The sequence below is a fragment of the Mizuhopecten yessoensis genome, unplaced genomic scaffold, assembly GCF_002113885.1.
Source record: "Mizuhopecten yessoensis strain PY_sf001 unplaced genomic scaffold, ASM211388v2 scaffold6971, whole genome shotgun sequence".
Lineage (NCBI taxonomy): Eukaryota > Metazoa > Mollusca > Bivalvia > Pectinida > Pectinidae > Mizuhopecten > Mizuhopecten yessoensis.
The window spans coordinates 1,060,127-1,083,620 of NW_018406816.1; the positions used below are offsets into that span (position 1 = coordinate 1,060,127).

General features: G+C 36.4%; 2 protein-coding genes across 3 annotated transcripts; one reads left to right on the top strand and one right to left on the bottom strand.

Moving 5' to 3' along the window:
* The first annotated feature begins 7,704 nt into the window (after positions 1-7,704).
* On the top strand, positions 7,705-13,220 carry LOC110452926. Of its 2 annotated transcripts, XM_021501686.1 has the most exons (4): positions 7,705-7,862; positions 10,878-11,042; positions 11,690-11,780; positions 11,938-12,073. In XM_021501686.1, exons 1-4 carry the CDS (start codon positions 7,848-7,850, stop codon positions 11,982-11,984), a joined length of 318 nt encoding a protein of 105 aa, XP_021357361.1. In that variant the 5' UTR covers positions 7,705-7,847; the 3' UTR covers positions 11,985-12,073. The 2 variants fall into 2 exon arrangements, with proteins under 2 accessions (XP_021357361.1, XP_021357360.1); XM_021501685.1 differs by lacking the exon at positions 11,690-11,780 and having other exon boundaries at positions 7,715-7,862; positions 11,938-13,220.
* A 1,054-nt stretch (positions 13,221-14,274) lies between these two features.
* Positions 14,275-22,049, bottom strand: LOC110452929 (GATA zinc finger domain-containing protein 15-like). The gene is made up of 5 exons (XM_021501689.1): positions 21,840-22,049; positions 19,100-19,271; positions 18,339-18,632; positions 14,831-14,998; positions 14,275-14,409 (listed from the first exon to the last, which is right to left on the bottom strand). Exons 2-5 carry the CDS (start codon positions 19,221-19,223, stop codon positions 14,393-14,395), a joined length of 603 nt encoding a protein of 200 aa, XP_021357364.1. The 5' UTR covers positions 19,224-19,271; positions 21,840-22,049; the 3' UTR covers positions 14,275-14,392.
* Between the last annotated feature and the right edge of the window lie 1,445 nt (positions 22,050-23,494).

Here is a 23,494-nt window from a genome sequence, read left to right on the forward strand (position 1 = left end):
AGACATTGTCTCACATCCTTTTTCCTCTATTTTGAGGCAATTATTTGTTTGTTTAATATTTTCAGTTGACTTGTTTGATTAAATTTCCTAATATTTTTTCATTGTGACTTTGAGAGAGATGCAAATACCACGTCAATATTGGAAATTATGGTCACACTGTTACAAACTTGAACAAAACTATAAATGAGAAAGAATATATTTCATTTAAGTATACATGTAACTTTTTCTGTGCAGTTGGTAATAAAAAGCTCAAACAGTATATTATCTTTCGTTGTTTTTGAAAATCCTGATACAGTCAAACATGTTTTCCTACACCATCTTGACATGTCAGTAATGCGGTCGTGTATTGCTGCCGGCCTGTTGATGAAAATAAATCACTATAAAAATAATTGTAATGGAACGTTGTGGCAAGATGTGAATGTCACAATTTTATTAAAATGGATGTTGTTATGCTCTATATTCCGGTATATCTTGTTCATCAGTTTTGTTACACAATGAGACACAGAAAATATAATTAAACAATAGAAGTTAAAACTATCAAAAGTATAAAAAAAAAACATCAGAAAAATCCTGGAATTCAAAACGATCACCTTCTAATACATGTTATTTTGTATAAATGTGCAGGTTTTTGCAAAGCTCTTTTCAAAAAATTGAACATGAAAATAAAATATGAAAAGGTTTATTAAAGCAGATAAAACTGTTCCTTCATGCATTAATATCTATAAAAGTATTTAAAGTCAGTTTTATTAAAAATTAATGTTTTTTTTATATAAAATGATCGACTAAGATATTTTAAAGACAAAAAAATGTGTTTTTGCAAATCACTTCCATAAGATTAGATTTGAAAATCTGACTGATATAAAATTTGTTCATATGAAAACCTTTTTTAATATTCTATGAATAAAACAAACTTTTAGCTAAAATCTTGATACACTTTAAAAAATCTTTTTAACACTTGTTTTAATCAATGACTCTGATGCATTGGATTTCGTAAAATATGTAATTCATTAAATATCCCAAACAGTTTATAAAACATATATATTTTTTGATAGATTCCAAATACTTGATAAAACACATTATCGAATTCTGTAAAAGCGTTGTATTATAAAAGCATGACATTCTATAAAAATTGAAAAATTATAAACATTTACTTGAAAAATGTATTTCACGAAGAACTATTAAAAATTTAGTTTGTCGATGCAGAAAACAAAACCAATTAAACCTTGTACTACGCCATATTACCATATCGGAGTCTTTTAATGGTGCACGTAGCACACAGCTGATTGCACCTTTAACAATTGGTAATAGCCACAGTAAGCCAAGAATGAATGACACTGCATCATACATCTGTTCCGTCTTTCTAGTAATTATAGGTAATGCTAGGGGCCGAAACACTGGAAATCCGATTTGTCAAAACTACTGTTTAAACAGAGAGTCAGGTGCGTAGACTCCCTTAATTTTATAATTTAGACATTTAAATTTAGAGGGTTACTGGTAAATTTCAAATAAAATGATTAATAAAATGTGCATACTATGAACTATATCCGTCAACAAACAAATCACACACGTATATTGCTTTTTAAACTTACAATCTACGTGGCTTAATTTCTTTTTTAAATCCACAATTTATTTTTGTGGAACAGATTTGTAACACCGTATCTTGGAGAATTTTATTTTATTATGAAGAGTGATAGACAGTGGTAAATGTATATCTTTAAAACAATAGAGATAATCATGGCCAGTTATGGTTGTCACCTGAAAAACAAACCCTTTCCAATATCATACTGGTCGATATCCCCGATACTGTAGGAGTACGACACTCACGTACGCTCTCTGCACCCCTGGAATATGTCATAGACAATAGAAGGCATGCGGCTAGCTGTTTCGTTTCAGGTAAAAAAAAAACACCTGTCCAATCGCTAGGCTGATACCTTTCCTTTAAAGATTACAGAGGAACGATACCCGAAAAGTAAGTCAATTTAACCGTTATGCGACCGCGAGATCCTTTGATGTTCATCTACAAAAATGACGCACACTGAGCCTTCAGTTTTGCTACACTATGTATGACATAATCCAGGGATGCAGAGAACCTAAGTGGGCGTAACCCCAGGTGTATCGAGGATGACTAGTCGAAAGAAGTTGGTTAGCTGCTACGCCACTTACGGAACACTGAAAATAATCAATATCTTTGTATAAGTAATATAGAGGAAATAACACATATTGCATGCCTAAATCATTTCAAAATATCGATACGGGCGTCACCTTTTTGGCGGCGTGGAGCTCTGTAAAAACATTTTTTTTTCAATTGTATTTATTAATCACCATGTCCTAATTTTGAAAATCATGTAGAAAACATATCATATAATGAGGAGTACATATTCACACTTTCACTAATCTAAGCTTGACAGACCTATGTAATACCTAGATTTGTTTGCGTTTTCACAAAAAGGTCAGTTGCATTTCAACTATACTCACTATATCTTTACCTGCCAAATAAAATCCTTGACGCTTTCTCACACTAATAAATATTGCTCGTGTAATAAAACAAATCAAATTCATTGGGTCCGTACTGAAATTCGAACCCGGGACCTTCGAAATCTTACATTTAATTCACTTAATATGTAACATGCCGTTTGACTTGTTAATCGAAAAAAATTGTGACGGATAACCTCGATATTTTCTGAAACTTCTGAAGAATTGCATACGACTCCCTTATGATGATTGTAAATGGCATCAATGACCCCGACTGACCCCAACACGTCATAAAATCGATTAAAATGACGACACAAACAATAGTATAACCCGAAAGGTCAATGTAATTCCACCTTACTTTGATTATTACTAGCGTTTCAAACCGAGATCAAAGTAAAATACCACACAGAAATAACTTAATAACGTTCTTGGTTTTATGATATGAACAAAAGTTTGGATAATAATACGGTATTTCGAGATTTTCGTCGCTATGTCGTAGTTATACTCTCGTAAATAACATGTTTTACCAGCTCCGATTTGCGTCGCCATTAAAACTCATTTTGTAACAGTATGACCAGGACATAGCAATGCAACTCTAACAGAAAGGGGTTATCCAAAAACGACGCCCTAATCAGCTGAGCTACATAGTCACCGGAATTCCTTAGCCCCTACAAGACGCACATCCCATTTCCTTTGTAAACAAATGATATTCTCGTACGCGATGCCTCACGGAAGTAACTGGATACCTAGGAACTGTAAGAGTATTTGGAGGACTTTTTTTTACCACAGTAGTCCGTTAGCATGCATCCTCGATACTCCAGGGGTTACGCTCACTTTCGCTCTCTGCACCCCTGTCATAGCAAAATTGAAGGCACAAAGATATATATTTCATTGGTCACAGGTTAAAAAACCTGACCAATCGTTAGGCTAATATCTGTCCTTTGGCAGGTTACAAGGAGCGACACCCGAATTCAAGCCAGTCAATTTTTACAGGATCTAACTCGTCTTCTTGTCTCATCAACAAGTTTAGGGTGGCGCACACAGAGCATTCAATTTTGCTATGACGTATCCCAGGGGTGCAGCGAGAGAGTGTGAGCGTAACCCCTGGAAAGTCGGGGATGATTAGCGTAGTAGTTGTATCGTAACTGGAAATTTTCCATGAACATTTTCTCAATAGTGTCTCCGGGTGTGACATATTTCGGCAGATAATACTGTAAATGTCTCTGTCAACTCCTTATTAATAATTCAAAATGGAACTCTAAAGCTGAAATCAGCGATAAAATCAGACTTAAGCTAGATCATCTTATTTTAGTCAAATCTGTATAAATCTTTCAGCACGAGGACTTTTGAAAAATGCTAGTCTGAAATTACTGGCTATATCCTCTCTTGTAAAAGATGATTAGGCGGAGATAACCAGGACGCAGGCTGTAGGGTCTCTGGTCTGCACACCGAATTTGGTGCGCTTGTCACTTTAATGTTTTATTTATTACAAAAAATTGGAAATAACTAATAATAAGACTTGATCTCAATCCAGAAATCGGTTGTCGTCGATGAATCAGAAAACACGAATCCTTCTGAACCCTTTGATGTGTTTTCTGTGTATTCTTGAAATTGTTTGCATGTTAATATTTCCCGTTTTAATATTTTGTTATCTGCTTTTGTTAATTTTAGGTTCAAATTACGGCTTTGAGTTAAATTTTCAGTATTTTCTCGTACAATTTTTAATAATCAGCGTTTGATACAATTATAAATGTTCAGACTTGAATGATTAAGAAAGTGTTTTCAAATACTTTATGTAATTTGTTTTTAATTTAATGAAGATGGTCGTTTCGAAAAGGTTGCACATTTTGGTAAAAAAAAACAACACCTGTTTATATGTACATAACCCGTAACTCTGCTTTACATCTAACAGATATGAACTGATCTAGCTTACTTTAATATACATGTAGTACGCACATTCTATCATTTATGGGAAGGAAATTAATTGTGCACGTGCTGATCGTTAAAAATGAGGTAACTACTCATAGGTTCGAGAGCTTCACGTATAGTACGACGCTGTTTCTTATTTACGCCTCTCATTCAAACATGATATCTTTGTTATTTCTGTGGCAGATAGAGGTGAAATAGGTGTTTTGATAGATTTAAACGTTTAATTTTAAAGGAAAATGGGGCCATTATCAGTGATCAAACAGAGGTCAGCAATGTTTTTAATATTTTTTATGTAAATGATTCTGATATTGGTACAGAAGATTCTTCTGATGAAACTATTTTAAAAGAGATTAAGGCACACACAAAAATGATGAGTACACATTTTGTTTTAACCATGTTTGTCCTTTCGTTGTTGAAAAGGCTATCTCTAAGGTGAAGGCGAAGAAGGCCACCTGTATCGATGGCATATATTTCAAACTCTTAGAACCTGTTGTACATACATCAGTGCCTTTGAGCGACATGATTAACCACTGTTTTGATAAATCAGAGTTCCCTTGTAGACGAAAGGAGGCACAGGTAGTTCCTGATTTTAAGAAAAAAATATTTTTTAGATAAACAAAACTACCGACCAGTCAGCATTTTACCTTGCATATCGATTGTTTTTAAAGAACCATGTGTGATCAACTGACTGCCTTTTTTTACTTAAGTTTTTCATCCTTTCCTAGCAGCCTTCCGACCAGGAATTGGCTGTCAATCTACCCTGTTGCGACTTGTTGAGGATTGGCGTAGAGCACTGGACAACCATGAGTATGTCGCCGCCATACTGATGGACTTCTCCAAGGCTTTTGACTGGTTTCCTCATAACTTGTTGGTCGGGAAGCTGGAAGCCTATGGCCTGAGCAAAGCCTCAGTTAACCTGGTGTCCTGCTACCTGAGCAGCAGGAAGCAGCAGATAAAAATTGGCTCCAAACGGAATGACTGCCTGGAAGTGCTGAACGGGGTACCCCAGGGTTCTATTTTAGGACCCTTGCTTTTTAATAAATTTGTAAATGATATGTTTTTATATGTGACATCCTGTAAATTGAATCATTATGCAGACGACAACACTGTCAGTGAATCAAATAAAGACCCAGATGTTTTAAAAGATAATATTGAAAATGACTGTCAACATTTAATAGACTGATTTAAATTAAACAAGATGAATGCGAACCCTGATAAATTCCAGGCCATTTGCATAGGGAAACGTTCAGTAGATGCTAACCAGTCTTTTAATGTTGGCGAATCAGATATTGTTCCTGACAGTGTTGTCAAACTTTAAGGTGTGAACTTTGATTCATTTTTAAACTTTGAAGCACATATCTCTGAAAGTAGGAAAGCCTCAAGGCAAATGTCTATTTTAAAGCGAATTGGGAGTTTTTTTAACCAAACAAAATAGACTGGTAATTTATAATCATTTTATTGTTTCAAATTTTAACTACTGTCCTTTAGTCTGGCACTCTTGTTCCATGAAGAGTGTCAGAAAGCTAGAAAAGATACATGTAAGGCGTCTGAAGACTATGGGTTGTGAGGTTTTTAAAACTATAAATAAAATGTCGCCTGAATATATTTATGACCTTGTAAATATTAAGATGTCTAATTATGACTTCAGGAAAGAAAATACTGCAGAGGTGCCCAGGGTCATCTTTAATTTCACACTATATTAGTGGATATTCTGTCAATTTTTATTCTTTGCTATATGAGCATTGTATTGGAGGGGGAGGGGGTGGGGGATGGAGGGGGAGGAGGGGGTCCTGAAGCCCAAAAACACTCCTCTGACTCCGCCACTGTGTAGGTAGGTCACTCCCAATCACTTATATTTCTGTGATAATTATTACTGTTTTTTTTATTAATATATTTGTTATCTCTCTTTACTTTTATTATAATATGTTATTGTTATTTTGTATATATGTGTCTCGCAATATTAGCTCTAATGAGCTAATGTTAAGACAGGAGTTCTGCGGTCATTCTTAACAAACGTTCCGGTTCCGGGCCTCATATTTGTCCGTCTTTTCACGAATTTCCTTGGTGCCTCTAGACTGTATGCCAATCTAATTAAAATTATATCTTCACATCGCTCCCGTTTACTGATATGTCGCGTTGAAGATATAACAACATCCCGTAGAGGGTCACGTCAGATGTCAACATGAATGCATTATCGTATTTATAACAAGCCAATCAAAACGCGACATATTTTTTTTCTTTAAACCAATCAGAATGCAGGACCTGTAGCATTTAATGCAGACACCTCGTAGCCCAAAATCCCCTTTTTCGTCTGGTCCAGTGATAGTTTGAATATTGCGAAGCCTGTCATTGGTTAGTTTTAGTTTCAGGTTGTTAAACTTTTAAACGACAACATCACTAGGAGAGGAAGTCTCTCTTATTTCAAAGCAAAATCCACAAATTGTACATGTTGTCTTGTAGATAGACGGGGCGTGGTGTCATGGGCGCCGCCATTTTCGATGCTCATTTTCACACCTCTCGGTCTTTTATCATAGCAAGTGTGTCCCGAAATCATTACATCATCACTTACAGAAATGCGTAAGCTCTCATCTGATTGGTTAATGCAAAGGTCGCCTGAACATGACCCTCTACGGGATGTTGTTAGATCTTCAACGCGACATATCAGTAACCGGGAGCGATGTAAAGATATAATTTTAATTAGATTGACTGTATGCCGTTGAACTTCCTTCCATGGTTTGATAGGTGTCCTGTCCGTCATCATGATCTTTTACTGCTAGACTATGATCATTTAAATATCCGAATCAGCATTTTATCATGATGATTAACCTCGTTGCAATGCTGAAAACAATGTTGTTATAAGCAAAAGGGCGTAACTCTTCGAAGTGTGACTAAGTAAAAGTTACAAAGAGTCTGTTTGTTTATGCAGAACAACCGGTTTGTCCGTTTTAAATGCAACATTTTCGGCTTTAAACCCTTCCGGACCTGCAAATGCTCATGGCTCGCCTGAAAGTAGCATCAGATTATTAGGTCCGACCTTATTTCATAAACGAACAACACTGGTCCAACCGGTTCAACCGTTTGATCGCAATAAACGAAAGCGGGCAAAATGTACGTAAATATAAACATCAAAGCTACACTTGACCGTGTTCCTAAGACAATTAACACGAAGGTTGACAAGTGTACACATGTCGTATACAAAATGTACGTGTATAAATTTGTGATGGCGTCTCGCGCCATGTGTAAACACACAACAACATCATAAAGGAAGTGCACACTCAACTTAAGAACCCAGGCGTTAGCATTCATACAAATAAAGACAATGTAGAGTGTTCTAAGGTGAGAACCAGTTTAGTGTTGAAGGGTATACAGTGTTGAAGGGTATACCGCAGTAACCTCGGTATTGAGGTGTTAGGCCTAAGCTGCCCGATATTGGCCTGGTTAAGAAGATGGCTGCGTTTCAGGTAAGACTATATATCTTCATATAACTAGTGAATTTGAATATTTTTATAGTAGTATCGTCATATTTTAGGCCGTACAATACAAATGTACACTATATAACATATGTACAATACAATACATTAATGAAATTTGAATATTCAGTCATTTTTATCATTCTTTCATGCAGTTTTTTTCCAAGTTACCTTAAAGCACAACCTTCAACAAACTTCGTTTTTCTCTTAACGTGCCTTCACATTGAACTTTGTTATTAAGTTATTTCAAGCATGCAAAAACTATGAAAAAGATAACTGAATATGATAATTCTTGCTATGAAAAATTTAATTGGTTGATTACCATCGCACACATAATAAAGAAATACAAATAAACATTTCTAAACAGATTCTTCAGGTTGGTAATTATAGATAGTGAAAAGATTCATGTAGCACAGCCATTAAGTGTTCAGTTCAGTTCATCAATGGTCATTAGACAAATGACCAGTGAAGCGTATGTACACAAAGGTGTAAAATATGTACGACTAAAAATAAAAATAAACTTTTTACAGAAATGTCAAGGAAATATCCAAGACTGAAGAAACGGTGATGAATTTTGATGTGTTTGGGCGGTCGAGAATTTTTTTCGGATTTTTATTTATTAAAGGTAGGGTCAACGCCTATGAAGATTTAACATTAGCGTTGGCCCCCCGCTATATATTTCAAAACAAGATAAATCCAAAAAAGTATGGGTATAGGAAGCTTAAATCAGGAACAATTTGTTTCAGAATTCATTTGATGATAAATGGGACCTCATTGACTTACACCTGTGTGGGTGTTAAAGGTGCGGTAAAACAATTTCTCCTACAGCGATTAAATAACACAATTACTATAACATTATATCAACATCGCCTGCAACATATTCCAACTGTTATTTTGATACCAAATATAACACTATTTCAAAAAAGAATTGTTCTTTTTATTGATTTATGCAGAAAGGTGTGTGAAATTTCATTTTTAATGAGCAAATTTCCATTTTTGACACGTTAATTTATAAAGTTCTCAAACTAGTCTATTTGTCTTACTTACTGAAAAGTTGGCTTCAAACAATATCGTTCAACACCAGGAATTTCAAAAAAATAACGACCGGTAAATTTGTCATATAACACTTTTGGGAAAACATATCTTTCTTTCCACATTTCCTTTAACTTGTGTTTCTTCATGACTAAAGGTCCTTGGGTCTTGATATTTGGCAAGTAGGTTGTTCATATTAATGAGTTTCAGTGTTGTTAACTTTGATGACCTTGACCTTCGTTCAAGGTCACAAAAAATAAAATGTGCTGATTTGTTTGTTTGCATGGGGAGTAGGACAAGGATATATCTCCTTGCTTTATTTGTTTAGAGTTAACGATACAAAATAGTGTAATATTCCTTCATATTTTGTTTAATGTATGGGCAAAAGGCAAAAAAAGAAGATTACTAGAACTTTAAGCCAAAGACTAACCAAGGCAAAGCATTGCAAAGCAATCCATAGTCTCCCACCTGTAATGATCTCAGCATGTATGTCACTGACATACCCCTTGTACTCCCTCCCCTTGCGAAAACATACTTTCATACCAAATCCTGATAGCATTGATGACCCAGTTTTGCTGAAATCGTCCTAGTAGTTGAGGAAGAGTTGTTAAGACAAAGATTTTTAACAAAGGGCCATAACTCCTTAAAATAGGTCGAAATGAAAACAATACTTCCCTGATGCTTGAAATCGGCCCAGAAGTTTATGAGGCAGACAAAGTTTTTTTATGAAGATAGGGCCATGACTCCTTTTTAAAGGGTCGGACTGAAAACATACTACTTGGATGCACAATGTCATGGGGCAGTTACCATATCTGTAAACTTGCGTTTAAATTGGCCCCATAGTTTTGGAAGAGTTGTCTGGACAAGGAGTTTTCAACATAGGGCCATAACTTTGTTAAAAAAAAGAAGGCCAGAAGGAAAATAATAATACCTGGATGCACAATTGCGGGTGTTGGTTATCATATCTGGAAACTTTCGTTGAAATTGGTCCACTACTTTAGAATGAGTTGTCCGGACAAACGTTTTCTACGGAAAGACCGATAGACAAGCTGATTCCAGTATACACCACCCCCCGCCCCAAACCCTAACTTCGATGCGGGGTTATAATAAAGTGTATAATAGTTTTATTATTAAGATGATTTTATTATTTATATATAATTCCATAACTTTGTCTACAACACAATCTCAACCTAACGTAGTTCTCCAGAGGAAAGATTACTATGGCAGAATACATATTCATGAGTTATTACTGCTGCACATAACTTTAAAACATGCCTAATATAATAAAGTGTTTTGGTATGATACAAAAACAGAAAATGTATCGGTATTATCACAATAAACATCGATAGTCAAATCTTCAAGGTTATGTGAAATCGGGCATTGATCATGCTTGGCATCCTAAACAAATACTTAACCGGTTTTGATATTACATGAAAATGTTTCTGTAGACAGAATACATTTATGGGAAGTTGTTAAAGAAGTTTGAAATATAGACTACCATAACTATATAAAGGCAAGTTCACAATGTTGTTTATATTTTAAATTTTGTGAAAAATTTGCATATTTTTCTAATTAAAAGTATCACTACGCTTACTTCATGTATACCAATGTGACATATTTAGTATCAGAATTACAGTAACTTTATACACTGTACACTATCATAATTCATTTTCAAAATAACATTCGCCTGGGACATTTATCGCTCATTTTGTTAGGATACCCCCGTCATTCAACCTGGTGTTATGCAAGGGGGTCCACTACGGTTTTCAGTAGTAATTATGAATAAACATTTATGCAGTTATTGATCATTTTTATATATGGCAAAATAATAAATAAATCAAAGTGGGGGCCAAATGTTGACCCCACCTTTAATATAACGTATTTATTGACAAAGACAAACTCGTTTAGTTTCCATCACGTTAATGTATAGACGAAGTAATACACAATGTTTTTGTTTCTTCGTGAACTTTGAAGGTAATCTTACTGGCTAGTGCGCTCTTGATGGCTGCCGAGAGTCAGACTCACTCGTGCGATGAGAATCCCTTCCACAACGGATGTACCATCCCGTTTAACATCGACATCCCCTTCAGAAATTCCTTCCTTCCGGCCTGCAAGCGACACGATATCTGTTACAAGTGTGTAAGTAATTTCTGAGTCGTTTTACCACTGTCACCAAGTCCCTTGTCGACTCACCACTAGTATTTCCTAACACTGTTGTGACACTGACTTTGTCCAAATTCGGACGGATATGACGATCTATTTCTTTATACACTAATTGCATATATTTTTCAGCGGGTTTTTTAATCATTATTTCAATGTTTGAAAAATATGAACTTTTTCTGATTAATTCTACATTTAAGGATCCTCGCATCACTAAAACAATTATTGTCACTAAATGCACTAGAACTGATTTTGCCGGCATGACTTTAGCTCTGATAGACCCTTTCTGAAACGAAAAAACATATCTTACTGGACTTTTACTGAAAAATAATAAAGATAAAATAAACAAAATATATTAAAAGTGTTTCGAGTGTAAAAATACAGCTTGTCTAGACTAAGATTTGAACTGCTATTCTGTCGCACTGGTCAACGAATGTGCCCTGTGCCGGTTTTATAAAATAAAAGTGAAGGAGAGATTACTGTATATGCAAAAATCTACAGTGTTTTGCCTGTCATTGGACGTGATCCTTTGTATTTAAAAAAAATCGTTATTTTCATTGATATCGTCAACGAAAGAAACTATAAAATAATTGCCCATACAACAAAGACCTACGTTTTGAATTTAGACTGAGCCCTTAATAACAAGCAGCCAAAAGGTGATCAGCGGCTACTGTCAAGCGGAGGTACATGTACCAAGAAAGGTCATGACGTTAGTGTGTGAGTTGGAATATGTACTATACAGTATTTTATAGTTTAAAAAGGAAAATATTTTAGTTATAGTTTGTTTTTTTCCTTCAAATTTGTACTTTGCTTATAAAAAAATCGTGAATGATGTGCAGAATGTTTTTTTTTTTACTAACACTATATGTTTTAGGGCAACAATGCTATGTATGCAGTGCTGCACGGGAGGTATCGATGTGACCAGCTGTTCTACCGGAATATGAAGGCAATCTGTAAGAGGCGGAGCTTATTCCGTAGATTTACTTGCATGGTAAACGCCCGTCTTTATTATACGTCTGTCCGTACGTTGGGTGTCGGGCGGATGAAATCCAGGGAACGTGTACCGAGTTTTTGTTCCCAGCCCTGGGTACATGCTTGTCTCCAGTGACGTCACTCGTCATTGAGTGTCTCGTTCTCTTATCTCTTTCCAAGGCCATAACTTATGTCATCTTGCCAACATATTCAAAGTCAAAACTTTCCGCTCCCGGAAACGCATGTCTACAGTAACGTACTCCTCACGCTTGGAATGGAAGGTTCGTGTTTATTACATCAATATCAGATATCAAAATCTGACCAATCACAATGCTGACAGACAGTCGTTCTTATGAACATGTACTTTGAAGGTTACTAAAACGCTACTCCGATATCTAAGCTGGTCAATTGTGTCGTTACGCTGCCGCGCGATTCACTTACTACGGAAGTACCTTTAATCAAACCACCGCCAGAAGATAACACATAGAAAGGATTCCCTTACAATTTCCGGACTTGTCCTCTTATCAATATCAATATGGCAAGGGAAAGGGGCCATTACTATGTCCTGTCACTGCCCCGTCAAAACCCTTTGAAAGGAGATAGTTATTTTGGAGTGAATACAGATTATACATACCCTGTACCAAGTTTAGACCTACTTTCTTGATATTTATAAAAGTAACATTTGAAATATAGAAAAAAGGGTTTACAGAAGGCCGTACGCACCGGCTCTTGGTTCGTGTTGAATTACTTGAGAAGAGACAAATAAACATAATTCACTTTGAAAATCAAACCACAATACGAATGCTTCAAACAGGTTTTCAGTGACCCGTAGTGTGGCGGTTCAATGTTAATTGAAAAGGATGTATCAAAAACAAAATTACAGCTTCAATATTCCATTCGGTTGTTCTGTTGTACAGTAGTGCGCCTCAATCAACACGCATGCGCTCATATGCGCCGCAATGGTAGCGCCGATACGAAACACTGTCTTGTCGATCACAACTTACCTATAGCTTTGACAGTTAACAACATCATTTTGTAGTGTGTACATTACCACGTGAAAGGCACATTACAAGAAAAGCTGAGGACCCTTTAACACTACTTAAAGCTCAGTATATCTTAACCGTTTCGTTAGTCCCATTAATGTATTTTGTATTTAATAAATAAGACTTTTCATCTTGAAATGAACAAAACGTGTTTGTCTTTTGTAGGTGTGTTTGTGTGCTGTGAGCGTGAGGACACAGGGACTTGATAATTCGTTACAGCTATCTTGAGACCTAGACTAAAGTGTTCAGAGTAATTTTACTTGTTTTAAGGGGTTTAGATCGACTTCCGGTAAAAATAACACCCCAAAACAAAAAGTGTTCCAAAAGTCGGAAAGTCGGAAGAAGATTACTCGGAACACCTTAGTTAAGGTCCAACTATAGCTGTAACAAATTATCAGGTCCCTGTGCGTGAGGGTAGGGTGTTCTTTAAGGCATAACAGTTCGAGTTTCCATACCTGGTACTTTTAATTCGTGAGTTCAACTTTCCCCTTTGCGGTTCGCCGTCATTTCTTTACCATGCAGTTGCTTATACGGAGCTTTTCGATTGGCTGCTCGTTCTGAATGATAGTAATGGCTACAGCTGTGTTCTAGTCCAACTTAACAAGCACGAAGTTGTAATATGGGGTCGCTGGGGCATTCTAAGATATAAATTGATGTTATCAAGCCTGTAGTCCGTTGTTCTGTACGAGTTATCTCCCTTGACACGCACTGTTATGCCGTAGCAACAATCCAACTCCATACAAACTCCCAAAGTCGGTCAAAGCCAACCCAAAATATGAAACAAGTGGTTTCACAGAAATATAAGATAAGATATTATTTTCATGAAAATTTATTACAACTTTAAAAATCAATAATAATAAGTGAATAATCAATATCAATTGATTTTTTTTTTAAATGTTTATGATCATTGTATGCTTCTTGTCGTATTGCCAACATTGTTTAAAACTAAGGGCGATACAATACATTTTACTGAAATTATTCTTTCTGACTGTTGAAGACGCAGTTCTTTGTAAAGATAAAATCGTATATTCATGTTCTGCACAAATTCCGGAAAACCTCCCCGTCGTTGGTTTCTCAGTTTTTTTAGACAAAACGACTTCCGGTACAAACATTAAATGCGTATTGCAGAGTCATCTTCTCTTGTGAGCAGGTATTGATTGTTACGTCATTTGTTGAGAAAACGACGCAATTTTCTCACACAAACCAATGACGGAACAATCAATACCTGCTCACAAGAGAAGATAACTCTGCAATACTCAAAGACGGAATAGTTGAATACGAGAGTCTTTGTCCACCAATACGAGCAGTACAGCTTTAGTTAAATATTGAGCCTGCAAAAGAAGAAAAAAGAAATAATTCGAGACATTTTCAGAATTGTGTACACTTCAAAACTAGCTGTGAAGTTAAAATGCGATGTTTTCTTGTGTGGCGTTTCAGTTTCTACAAATTTCCTTTTTCAAGAAAACTGAAGAATATATCTTCATATTGTGAATTTTGTTGTAAAAGAGTATGGTGTGGTGATACAATGATAAAATGTGTTGCGATGTGCTGTAAATTCCGGAGACAAGTCTGTTGCATATAACAATCTCCCTTATATTTTTTCTCACCTCGCTTATCGCAAACAAACTTTATGATCCTCATTCTCTTGTTAGCAATTTTCCTGCACATCTCCATCGATGTATCGCCCAAACCCTTTATATCGCCAAACTTTCTCTGAAAACTATAGCGGCAGTGTAACGAGGTACAACTTACCGTCTACCCAGTTGGTCTTGCTCTGTCCCAGATTGCTGTGGATGTCACATCGACACGACGCTTTGTTGTAGACGGTCCCCGGGGCACATTTCATCGTCACCCACCGGCCCGCGGCGTACTGCTGGTAGTGCCGGGGTCCCTTGGAGGAGGTCGACATCCCCGTACACTCTGTAAATACACCACAATGTGTTAAGTTCAAGTTATTTTGTTTTTTGGAATTTTGAATTTTGTAGCTCATCAGAGGTAATAGCATAATATAGAGAGACCAAAACGGCATGTATCGCCCGGATATTTAAGAAATCATTGCGAAATATATATTTTTTCATTCTGTCTCTATAAATATGGATATAAGGAAGGGGACTCGACCGTTTCCTAATTATGACCCAATTTCATCTATTGGACCCTTCTTTTTTATCACCAGAAGGGGCATATACACTATTTACACAACGTTTCGTGTTCAAGGATGATATATACCAAATTTGGTTCAAATAACCTCATCCATATCAATATATTTAGTCGGTCTTTCACATCATCTTATATCATCAATATTTAACATAATCAAGGGCATAAAACAGGGTTCAGTCTTAGCACTTCAAAATCACCAATACTGAAACAAGGTGAAGGGCATTAGGCAGGGATCATTCTTAGCACTCTTTGTATGTCACAAAGGCATCTTAGCTTAAACCTATATTGTTAGATCGGCCAAGGATCATTCTTAGATTCATTAGTCTAATACCCTGCATCTCGCTATGTCATCTATATAACAACAAAGTGTAGGTCATAGGTCAGGGGTCATACTTAGCACCCTGCTATCTATGTCCGAGTCATCTATATTTGAACAAGGTGCAGGTCATAGGTCAGGGTTCATGGGGTCATTCTTAGCAAACTTGTTCTATATGTCCGAGAGTCATCTATATTAACCAACGTGTATGTCATAGGTCAGGGGTCATACTTAGCACCCTGCTATCTATGTCCGAGTCATCTATATAAGAACAAAGTGCAGGTCATAGGTCAGGGGTCATTCTTAGCAAACTTGTTCTATATGTCCGAGAGTCATCTATACTAGAACAAAGTGTAGGTCATAGGTCAGGGGTCATTCTTAGCACCTTGTTCTATATGTCCGAGAGTCATCTATACTAAAACAAAGTGTAGGTCCTAGGTCAGTTGTCATTCTTAGCACTCTGCTATCTATGTCCGAGTCATCTATATTAGAACAATGTGCAGGTCATAGGTCAGGGGTCATTCTAAGCACCTTGTTCTATATGTCCGAGAGTCATCTATACTAGAAAGAGTGTAGGTCATAGGTCAGGGGTCATTTTTAGCACCCTGCTATCTATGTCCGAGTCATCTATATTAGAACAAGGTGCAGGTCATAGGTCAGGGGTCATACTTAGCACCTTGCTATCTATGTCCGAGTCATCTATATTAGAACAATGTGCAGGTCATAGGTCAGGGGTCATACTTAGCACCCTGCTATCTATGTCCGAGCCATCTATATTAGAACAAAGTGCAGGTCATAGGTCAGGGGACATTCTTAGCACTCTGCTATCTTTGTCCGAGTCATCTATATTAGAACAAAGTGCAGGGCATAGGTCAGGGGTCATTCTTAGCACCTTGTTCTATATGTCCGAGAGTCATCTATACGAGAACAAAGTGCAGGTCATAGGTCAGGGGTCATTCTTAGCACTCTGCTATCTTTGTCCGAGTCATCTATATTAGAACAAAGTACAGGTCATAGGTCAGGGGTCATTCTTAGCACCTTGTTCTATATCTCCGATAGTCATCTATACTAGAACAAAGTGCAGGTCATATGTCAGGGGTCATTCTTAGCACCCTGCTATCTATGTCCGAGTCATCTATATTAGAACAAAGTGCAGGTCATAGGTCAGGGGTCAGTCTTAGCACCTTGTTCTATATCTCCGATAGTCATCTATACTTGAACAAAGTGCAGGTCATAGGTCAGGGGTCATTCTCAGCACCCTGCTTTCTATGTCCGAGTCATCTATATTAGAACAATGTGCAGGTCATAGGTCAGGGGTCAGTCTTAGCACCTTGTTCTATATCTCCGATAGTCATCTATACTAGAACAAAGTGCAGGTCATAGGTCAGGGGTCATTCTCAGCACCTTGTTCTATATGTCCGAGAGTCATCTATACTAGAACAAAGTGTAGGTGATAGGTCAGGGGTCATTTTTAGCACCCTGCTATCTATGTCCGAGTCATCTATATAAGAACAAAGCGCCGGTCATAGGCCAGGGGTCATTCTCAGCACCTTGTGCTATATGTCCGAGAGTCATCTATACTAGAACAAAGCGCAGTTCATAGGGCAGGGGTTATTCTAAGCACCCTCCTATCTATGTCCGAGTCATCTATATTTGAACAAAGTGCAGGTCATAGGGCAGGGGTCATTCTTAGCACCATGTTATCTATGTCCGAGTCAGCTTTATTAGAACAAAGTACATGTCATAGGTCAGGGGGCATTCTTAGCACCATGCTATCTATGTCCGAGGCATCTTTATTAGAACAAAGTACAGGTCTTACATGTAGGTCAAGAGTAACTACTTAGCACCCTGCTATCTATGTCCGAGGCATCTTTATTAGAACAAAGTACAGGTCATAGGTCAGGGGTCATTCTTAGCACCTTGTTCTATATGTCCGATAGTCATCTATACTAGAACAAAGTGCAGGTCATAGGTCAGGGGTTATTCTAAGCACCCTTCTATCTATGTCCGAGTCATCTATATTAGAACAAAGTACAGGTCATACATGTAGGTCAAGAGTAACTGTTATCATACTTCCTCTGATAAGTCATTATATATCATTTAAACTAAAACAAAGAATCATGAAATATAGTAAAAAAAGATGTTTCGGAATTCAAATTGAAAATTGACTCGAGGACAGTTTGTTAAGCACAGGACCAATCTCGTTGGTAAAGACTTAATTTACACTATTTTGAACGTTTTTGCACTGTCTACACATGAGTTTTATTACATTGTAGTAAACAAACCAACGGTTGAATGCTGCTAAAATAATTTTCAAAAAACTAACACAAATCCAGTTTCTTCCTCAACTTACTCCAAAATTGCGTTTTCAAAGTATACATGTATTCAAACTTCTGTGTATTTCAATTTTTAAACGTTGCATCACTTAAATGGCTTTGTTTAAATACACAACTCATTTGCTTCAATTTTTTCACCTAACATGCTTTTCTTAACTTAAACATCATTATAAACAAACGGCTACCTATCCTACTTCAGGGAAAACAGTAGAGAGTTCCACTGAAGCTTTCATATATACAGTAACCTTCCCTTACTTTGGTTTCGACTATAACTATATATAGTGGTGTTGTTCGAGCGTTGCTCAATGCATTCTGTACTCTTAGAGCATTGTCGTTGAGTTCTTGTTTGAAAAACGGGAGCCAAAGTTGCATTTCTATTGGAAAAGGAGATATTTATATTAACAGTTACTTTATAAAGTAAGTGATTTTAAACATACTATCGAAGACTTACCATCTGGAGGAAAAGCGCATGCGCAGTCGACTTCGCTGAAGATGAGCCTATCCGGACACTTCCGTTCAAATCGCTTTCCGTGGGATTCTCTGTGGTAATACATGTTTGGGGCCTCGTGTCGCTCGAGGGGACAGTTTCCAAGGTTACCGATGTTGTTGATGTTGTTTATATCTAAGTTGTTCATATTATTGTTGTCGTTGATGATATTGATGTTATTGCTGTTGATATCGTTGATGATATTGTTGTTTATATTGTTGTTAATGTCGCTGTTTGTAACCAAAGGAGTATTTGCAACTGCAATACATGAAAATAAAACATATGGATAAAATAAAAATATCAAATTTCATTTTTGAAATTCATATATTTAAGTGGTTGTATGCCTTCACTTCACTTGTATGCCTTCACCTTTTTTACCCCTAGTAACAGATATATATTGCAGTGTAGTTCATGATTTTGTCGCTTACAGTATCAGTTACCAAATGTACAGGTGTCTGTCTTACGATCATCGTTCAAGGGGAGGTAACCGTGTAAATAGACCCACAATAATAGTTAACGGTTATTAATTTATATGAGTACACAGACGGATCATCTTAGAACTGCTGGACAACGCAGACAAGTATGGATTTCTTAAATACTGATAAACCTTATCAAAACTATGTTCTAATCGACTTACAAATAAGTTGATTCCATTGTTTTCAACTAATTTAATCAAAATATATTTAAAGAAAGTTAAGTGGAAAATTCTTTGGTTAACTACTTACATTGAATACTTTCTTGTGTTTCTTGTTTGTTGAACGGCCATCTCGCCCTTGCCTGGTCAAGCCCGTCCGTCAAACAGATCACGGTCAGTCCCAGCAGCACGGACAGCGCCAGAGATTGTGTCATGACGTTGATGTTAATGATGCGTATATACGGTCTCTATGTAAGATGTCACTGTAAAATATTGATATTAACAGATAAAGTCACAATCAGTTCACAGGAAATATATCGGTAACAAGGCATCACCAGTGATACAAATCCCCTCGCATTCACACATTGTGACATACATGTATGTAAGAGGAAATGAAGTCGAAAGAGCGATGACATTTTTGTTTTCTATTTTCTAAAAAAAGTAACAGTGACTTTGACCTCAAACATAGAAACCCTAAACGCAAACTTGTTCAAGGCATTGCCATACCAAACACTTGTATGAAGTTTCATGAAATTCCTTTAAGGAAATATTTCGGTTGAGCGATGACAAAGTTTTACTAAAAATAGTAACAGTGACCCTGACCTTCAACGTAGAAATCCGTTATGTGAACTTGTGCAAGGTATTGTCATACTTAACACTTGTATGGCGTTGCATGACATTCCGTTTATGAATGAAGTCGGTAGAGCGATGACAAAAAGTGCAATATACGTATATACGTACACAATGTTCGTACACACGTACGTACGTACGTACGTACGTACGGGCGGAATCATAAATCCCCTCGAACTTCCGTTGCTAGGGGATAATAAATATCAGTATAAACTTCATAGAGGAGATGACTTAAGAAATATATCTATATATTTTGTATCTTATTAGTTATCAAATTAAATCGAATAAATTACTTTTTGCGATCAATATATCCCGTCTTTGCGTATTGCAAAGTTATCTTCTCTTGTGAGCAGATATTGATTGTTACGTCATTTGTTTGTGAGAGTAACGTCATCAATTTTTGAGAAAACGACGTAATTTTCTCACACAAACCAATGACGTTACAATCAATACCTGCTCACAGGAGAAGATTACTCTGCAATACGCAAAGACGGAATACGCAGGGAAACTTTTCTGTTTCTGCAAATCAAGTGATGTTTCTATTACTACGGAATGGAGTCTAAGAAGTTCCAATGCCAAGATCTATGACTAGAGATAATATGCACAAAATCTAGCTCTCTGGAAAATCTAGATCTAGAGAATCTACACCAAATGTAGCTTTCTGGGAAATCTACAATAGAACTACATGTAGAGAGAATCTTTACGAAATGTAGTTCTCGCGATATTCTAGAGGCTAGGGAGATACAAACCTATAAAAACTGGTTCTCTGGGATATCTAGAACTAGAGACTCTACTCCAAATCAAAATACATTGTACATAACTGTATAGAGCTCAAGAGATGGGCGACACACATCAAATAATAGTACTCCGAAAAATCTAGATCTTGAGCTCAGGATAATAGAGACCAACATGTGTTTCGAATTCTAGTTCTCCTGGAAATATAGATGTTGACCTCAAGAGAATACAGACCTATATCAAGTTAACTTTTTCAGGAAATCTAGGTCAGTGGCTTCAGGTAATAACAGACCAATATAAAATCAGAGTTTCCTCAAAATACAGATATGTAGGTCAAGAGATACCATTGATGATCTAGATCTACTGATATCTAATAAATGAATCATTAATTAATAATTAATATGGATGATTAAGTTTAGTTTGCTTAGATTATAAACTCTAAGTTATATATTTCTAGGCCTACTGACATCCCAGTTCTACATAAATGTAGATTGTCTCCCCTTTGTAGAAAAAAAGTCCACACTTCCGGTCAGGAAAAGTCGGTAAGATCCCTAATATTCAATCTTACTAAAATTATATCTTCTCACATCGCTCCCGTTTACTACGCGACATGTCAGTAAACGGGAGCGATGTGAAAATAACGTTTTAATTAGATTGCCTAATATTGAAACTAAGAAAAAAAATCTCCCCTGTGGCAGATATTTTGACTGTCTATCTCGAGGCTGCAATAATTGATAATATGTAGCTATTCAAAATGGAGATATAGTAAGGTTGTATAGTCTGCTGAGTTTAGATCTAGGAAAGACAAGATCCTAGGTCCACTGCTGAAACCTAAACCCCTCCAAATATGCTATACTGGTCAGGCAATGTTATTTTACAATTGTATATAAATTTACAAAGCTTGTCCCAGCAAAACGCCAGTAGAACTAACAAAAAGGCATTTGGGCGATTCATAGTAACAAGCACATATGTAGTTTTTAAATAGGAAACATTTTCAAATATGGTTAAATGAAATTCCCAATTTTCCATTGACAACTCGTATATCATTAGGAAGTAACCAAAATAAGAAATGTATTGTGACTATATTCATTAAAATTAGGACAGATTTCATTGTTTATGTAGCTTAAAAACTGTAAAGACAAATTAAGTGAAATTAACTTTATCCTTAACTAATAACTTCACTAAACAGTTAGGATTACGGTTATTTTAGTAACTTTACTTTATACGCAGGTATAAATGATAATCGTATATTGTTCCCGATAACGTGGCGTGGTCGCCTCATGCTGACATTGTTTTGTCGTGACAATCTCGTGGACAGTCACTCTGGGCGAAACCAGTCTAAATTAGTAAGTGTAAAATTTTTACTCTGATAACCTTAGTTCCGGGAACGTAATAAATGTCCATTCTAATTGAATAAACAAACATATGAAATAGCCTTAAGATCTAAAAACGTTACGTATACTCACCAACAAAGAAATCTGTTGTCTATTTATCACTGGGAGTTAGGAGACATAATTGTCCACTCACTGTCCGTGATGGCGAAATATCTATTCTGTGGTCACGGTGTGATGAATGACCAGTTTGACCGTAAGTGGACAGGTACACTGACAATTGCGAGGGGCCGGAACACGAAACTGTAAAAAGTGGCACAGGTATTAACAGGCAAATCGTAAATACGGTGTTTCCAACATATCTATATATTTAGCACAGGGAGCGCCAAAACGTAACGCTCAATACATATCTTCCCGGAACCAATCGGATTCGCGCTAACAGGCACAATTATTTTATTACCATTTTACTTCAAAGTACTTATATTACAGTTAAAGGTGTATACTTTACACACACGTACGATAAATATGCGTACACGGAGAAAGCGTGCTCCAATATCGAGTATAGGTGCACAAACTTATATGTGCGGTAAATATAATAAATATGACAAATATTGATACATGGCTGGCGTCTTACCTTTCTGTATACCTGTGTATATCTGTAGTATATGAAGATTACGACCTGTGACATCAATGAATGGGTCATCTGTACTGTTATACCTGTCACCTATAGCGTACGTACATGTCATTGTTACACAAACCGTTTCGGTCCCGTATATATGGAACTGCTGGTTAAGCCGTGACTAATTATATAGAAAGTAGGAAAAAGATTTCTAACGCGTAAAACAAGCCAGTGGAATAATGTGATAACCAAGGATGTTAGTACTTAATTCACGTAGTGATTAAATTTTTTGTTTCAAAATTTTGCTTAAAATAGCAGGTGCTTTAGCATAAGTCTATAATTAGGAAAGCACTGAAATAAAATACCAGGAGCTATAAGGTTTTAAGCTATCCGTACGTAACGACAGGGGATGGGGTGTAATATCGAATTTATATCTATATAAGTAAGAGGGGAGGGGTGGAGATGGGTAGGTTGTTGTGGGGTTTTGTTTGGTGTGGGGGCTAATTAAATTTGCTAAGGGGCGACGAGAGGTAGCCACGGAGATATCTTCAAAGATCAATTGAAGACAGAACACCTAAATATCGCATTAAGAAGAACCAAGGCCCGTTTTCATGAAACCGTTCTCATGCTCAAGCCTGGATTCTGTGCAGAACTCACTTAAATTACATATATGTCAAACGATCAATAAGTCAATTGTACACAATAAAAACATTATTCAGCTGTTAGTCTCTTCATTTGTTTTCAAAATCATTGACGAAAAAGATTACATCATTAATTTATAACCGGACGAAGAAATTAGGCTTGAGCACAAAAGACCTTTAACAAAATTTACAGCAAAGATAAAATAAAATGGCTGGCAATCTCCAACGCCATTACTGTGACATAACTGTAAATATCTCTTCTTTTTTTATTCACAGACCATTTCTTAATATATATAAATCACAATACCTATTGAACAATTGCACAATAGCTATCGTACAGTTGTGTGACTACTACCGCACAGTCTTTCATTTTGCGCACCCTGCACATCGATGTGTGTTACGTTAACGTTGTGCGATCCCGCAAAACTCAATGATCAAGCAAAGGAATTGTATTTACATGTACAACAATAGTGTGACATGGATGTGAAAACAAATTTTGAGCATGTATGGACTACAACTTTTAAATGACT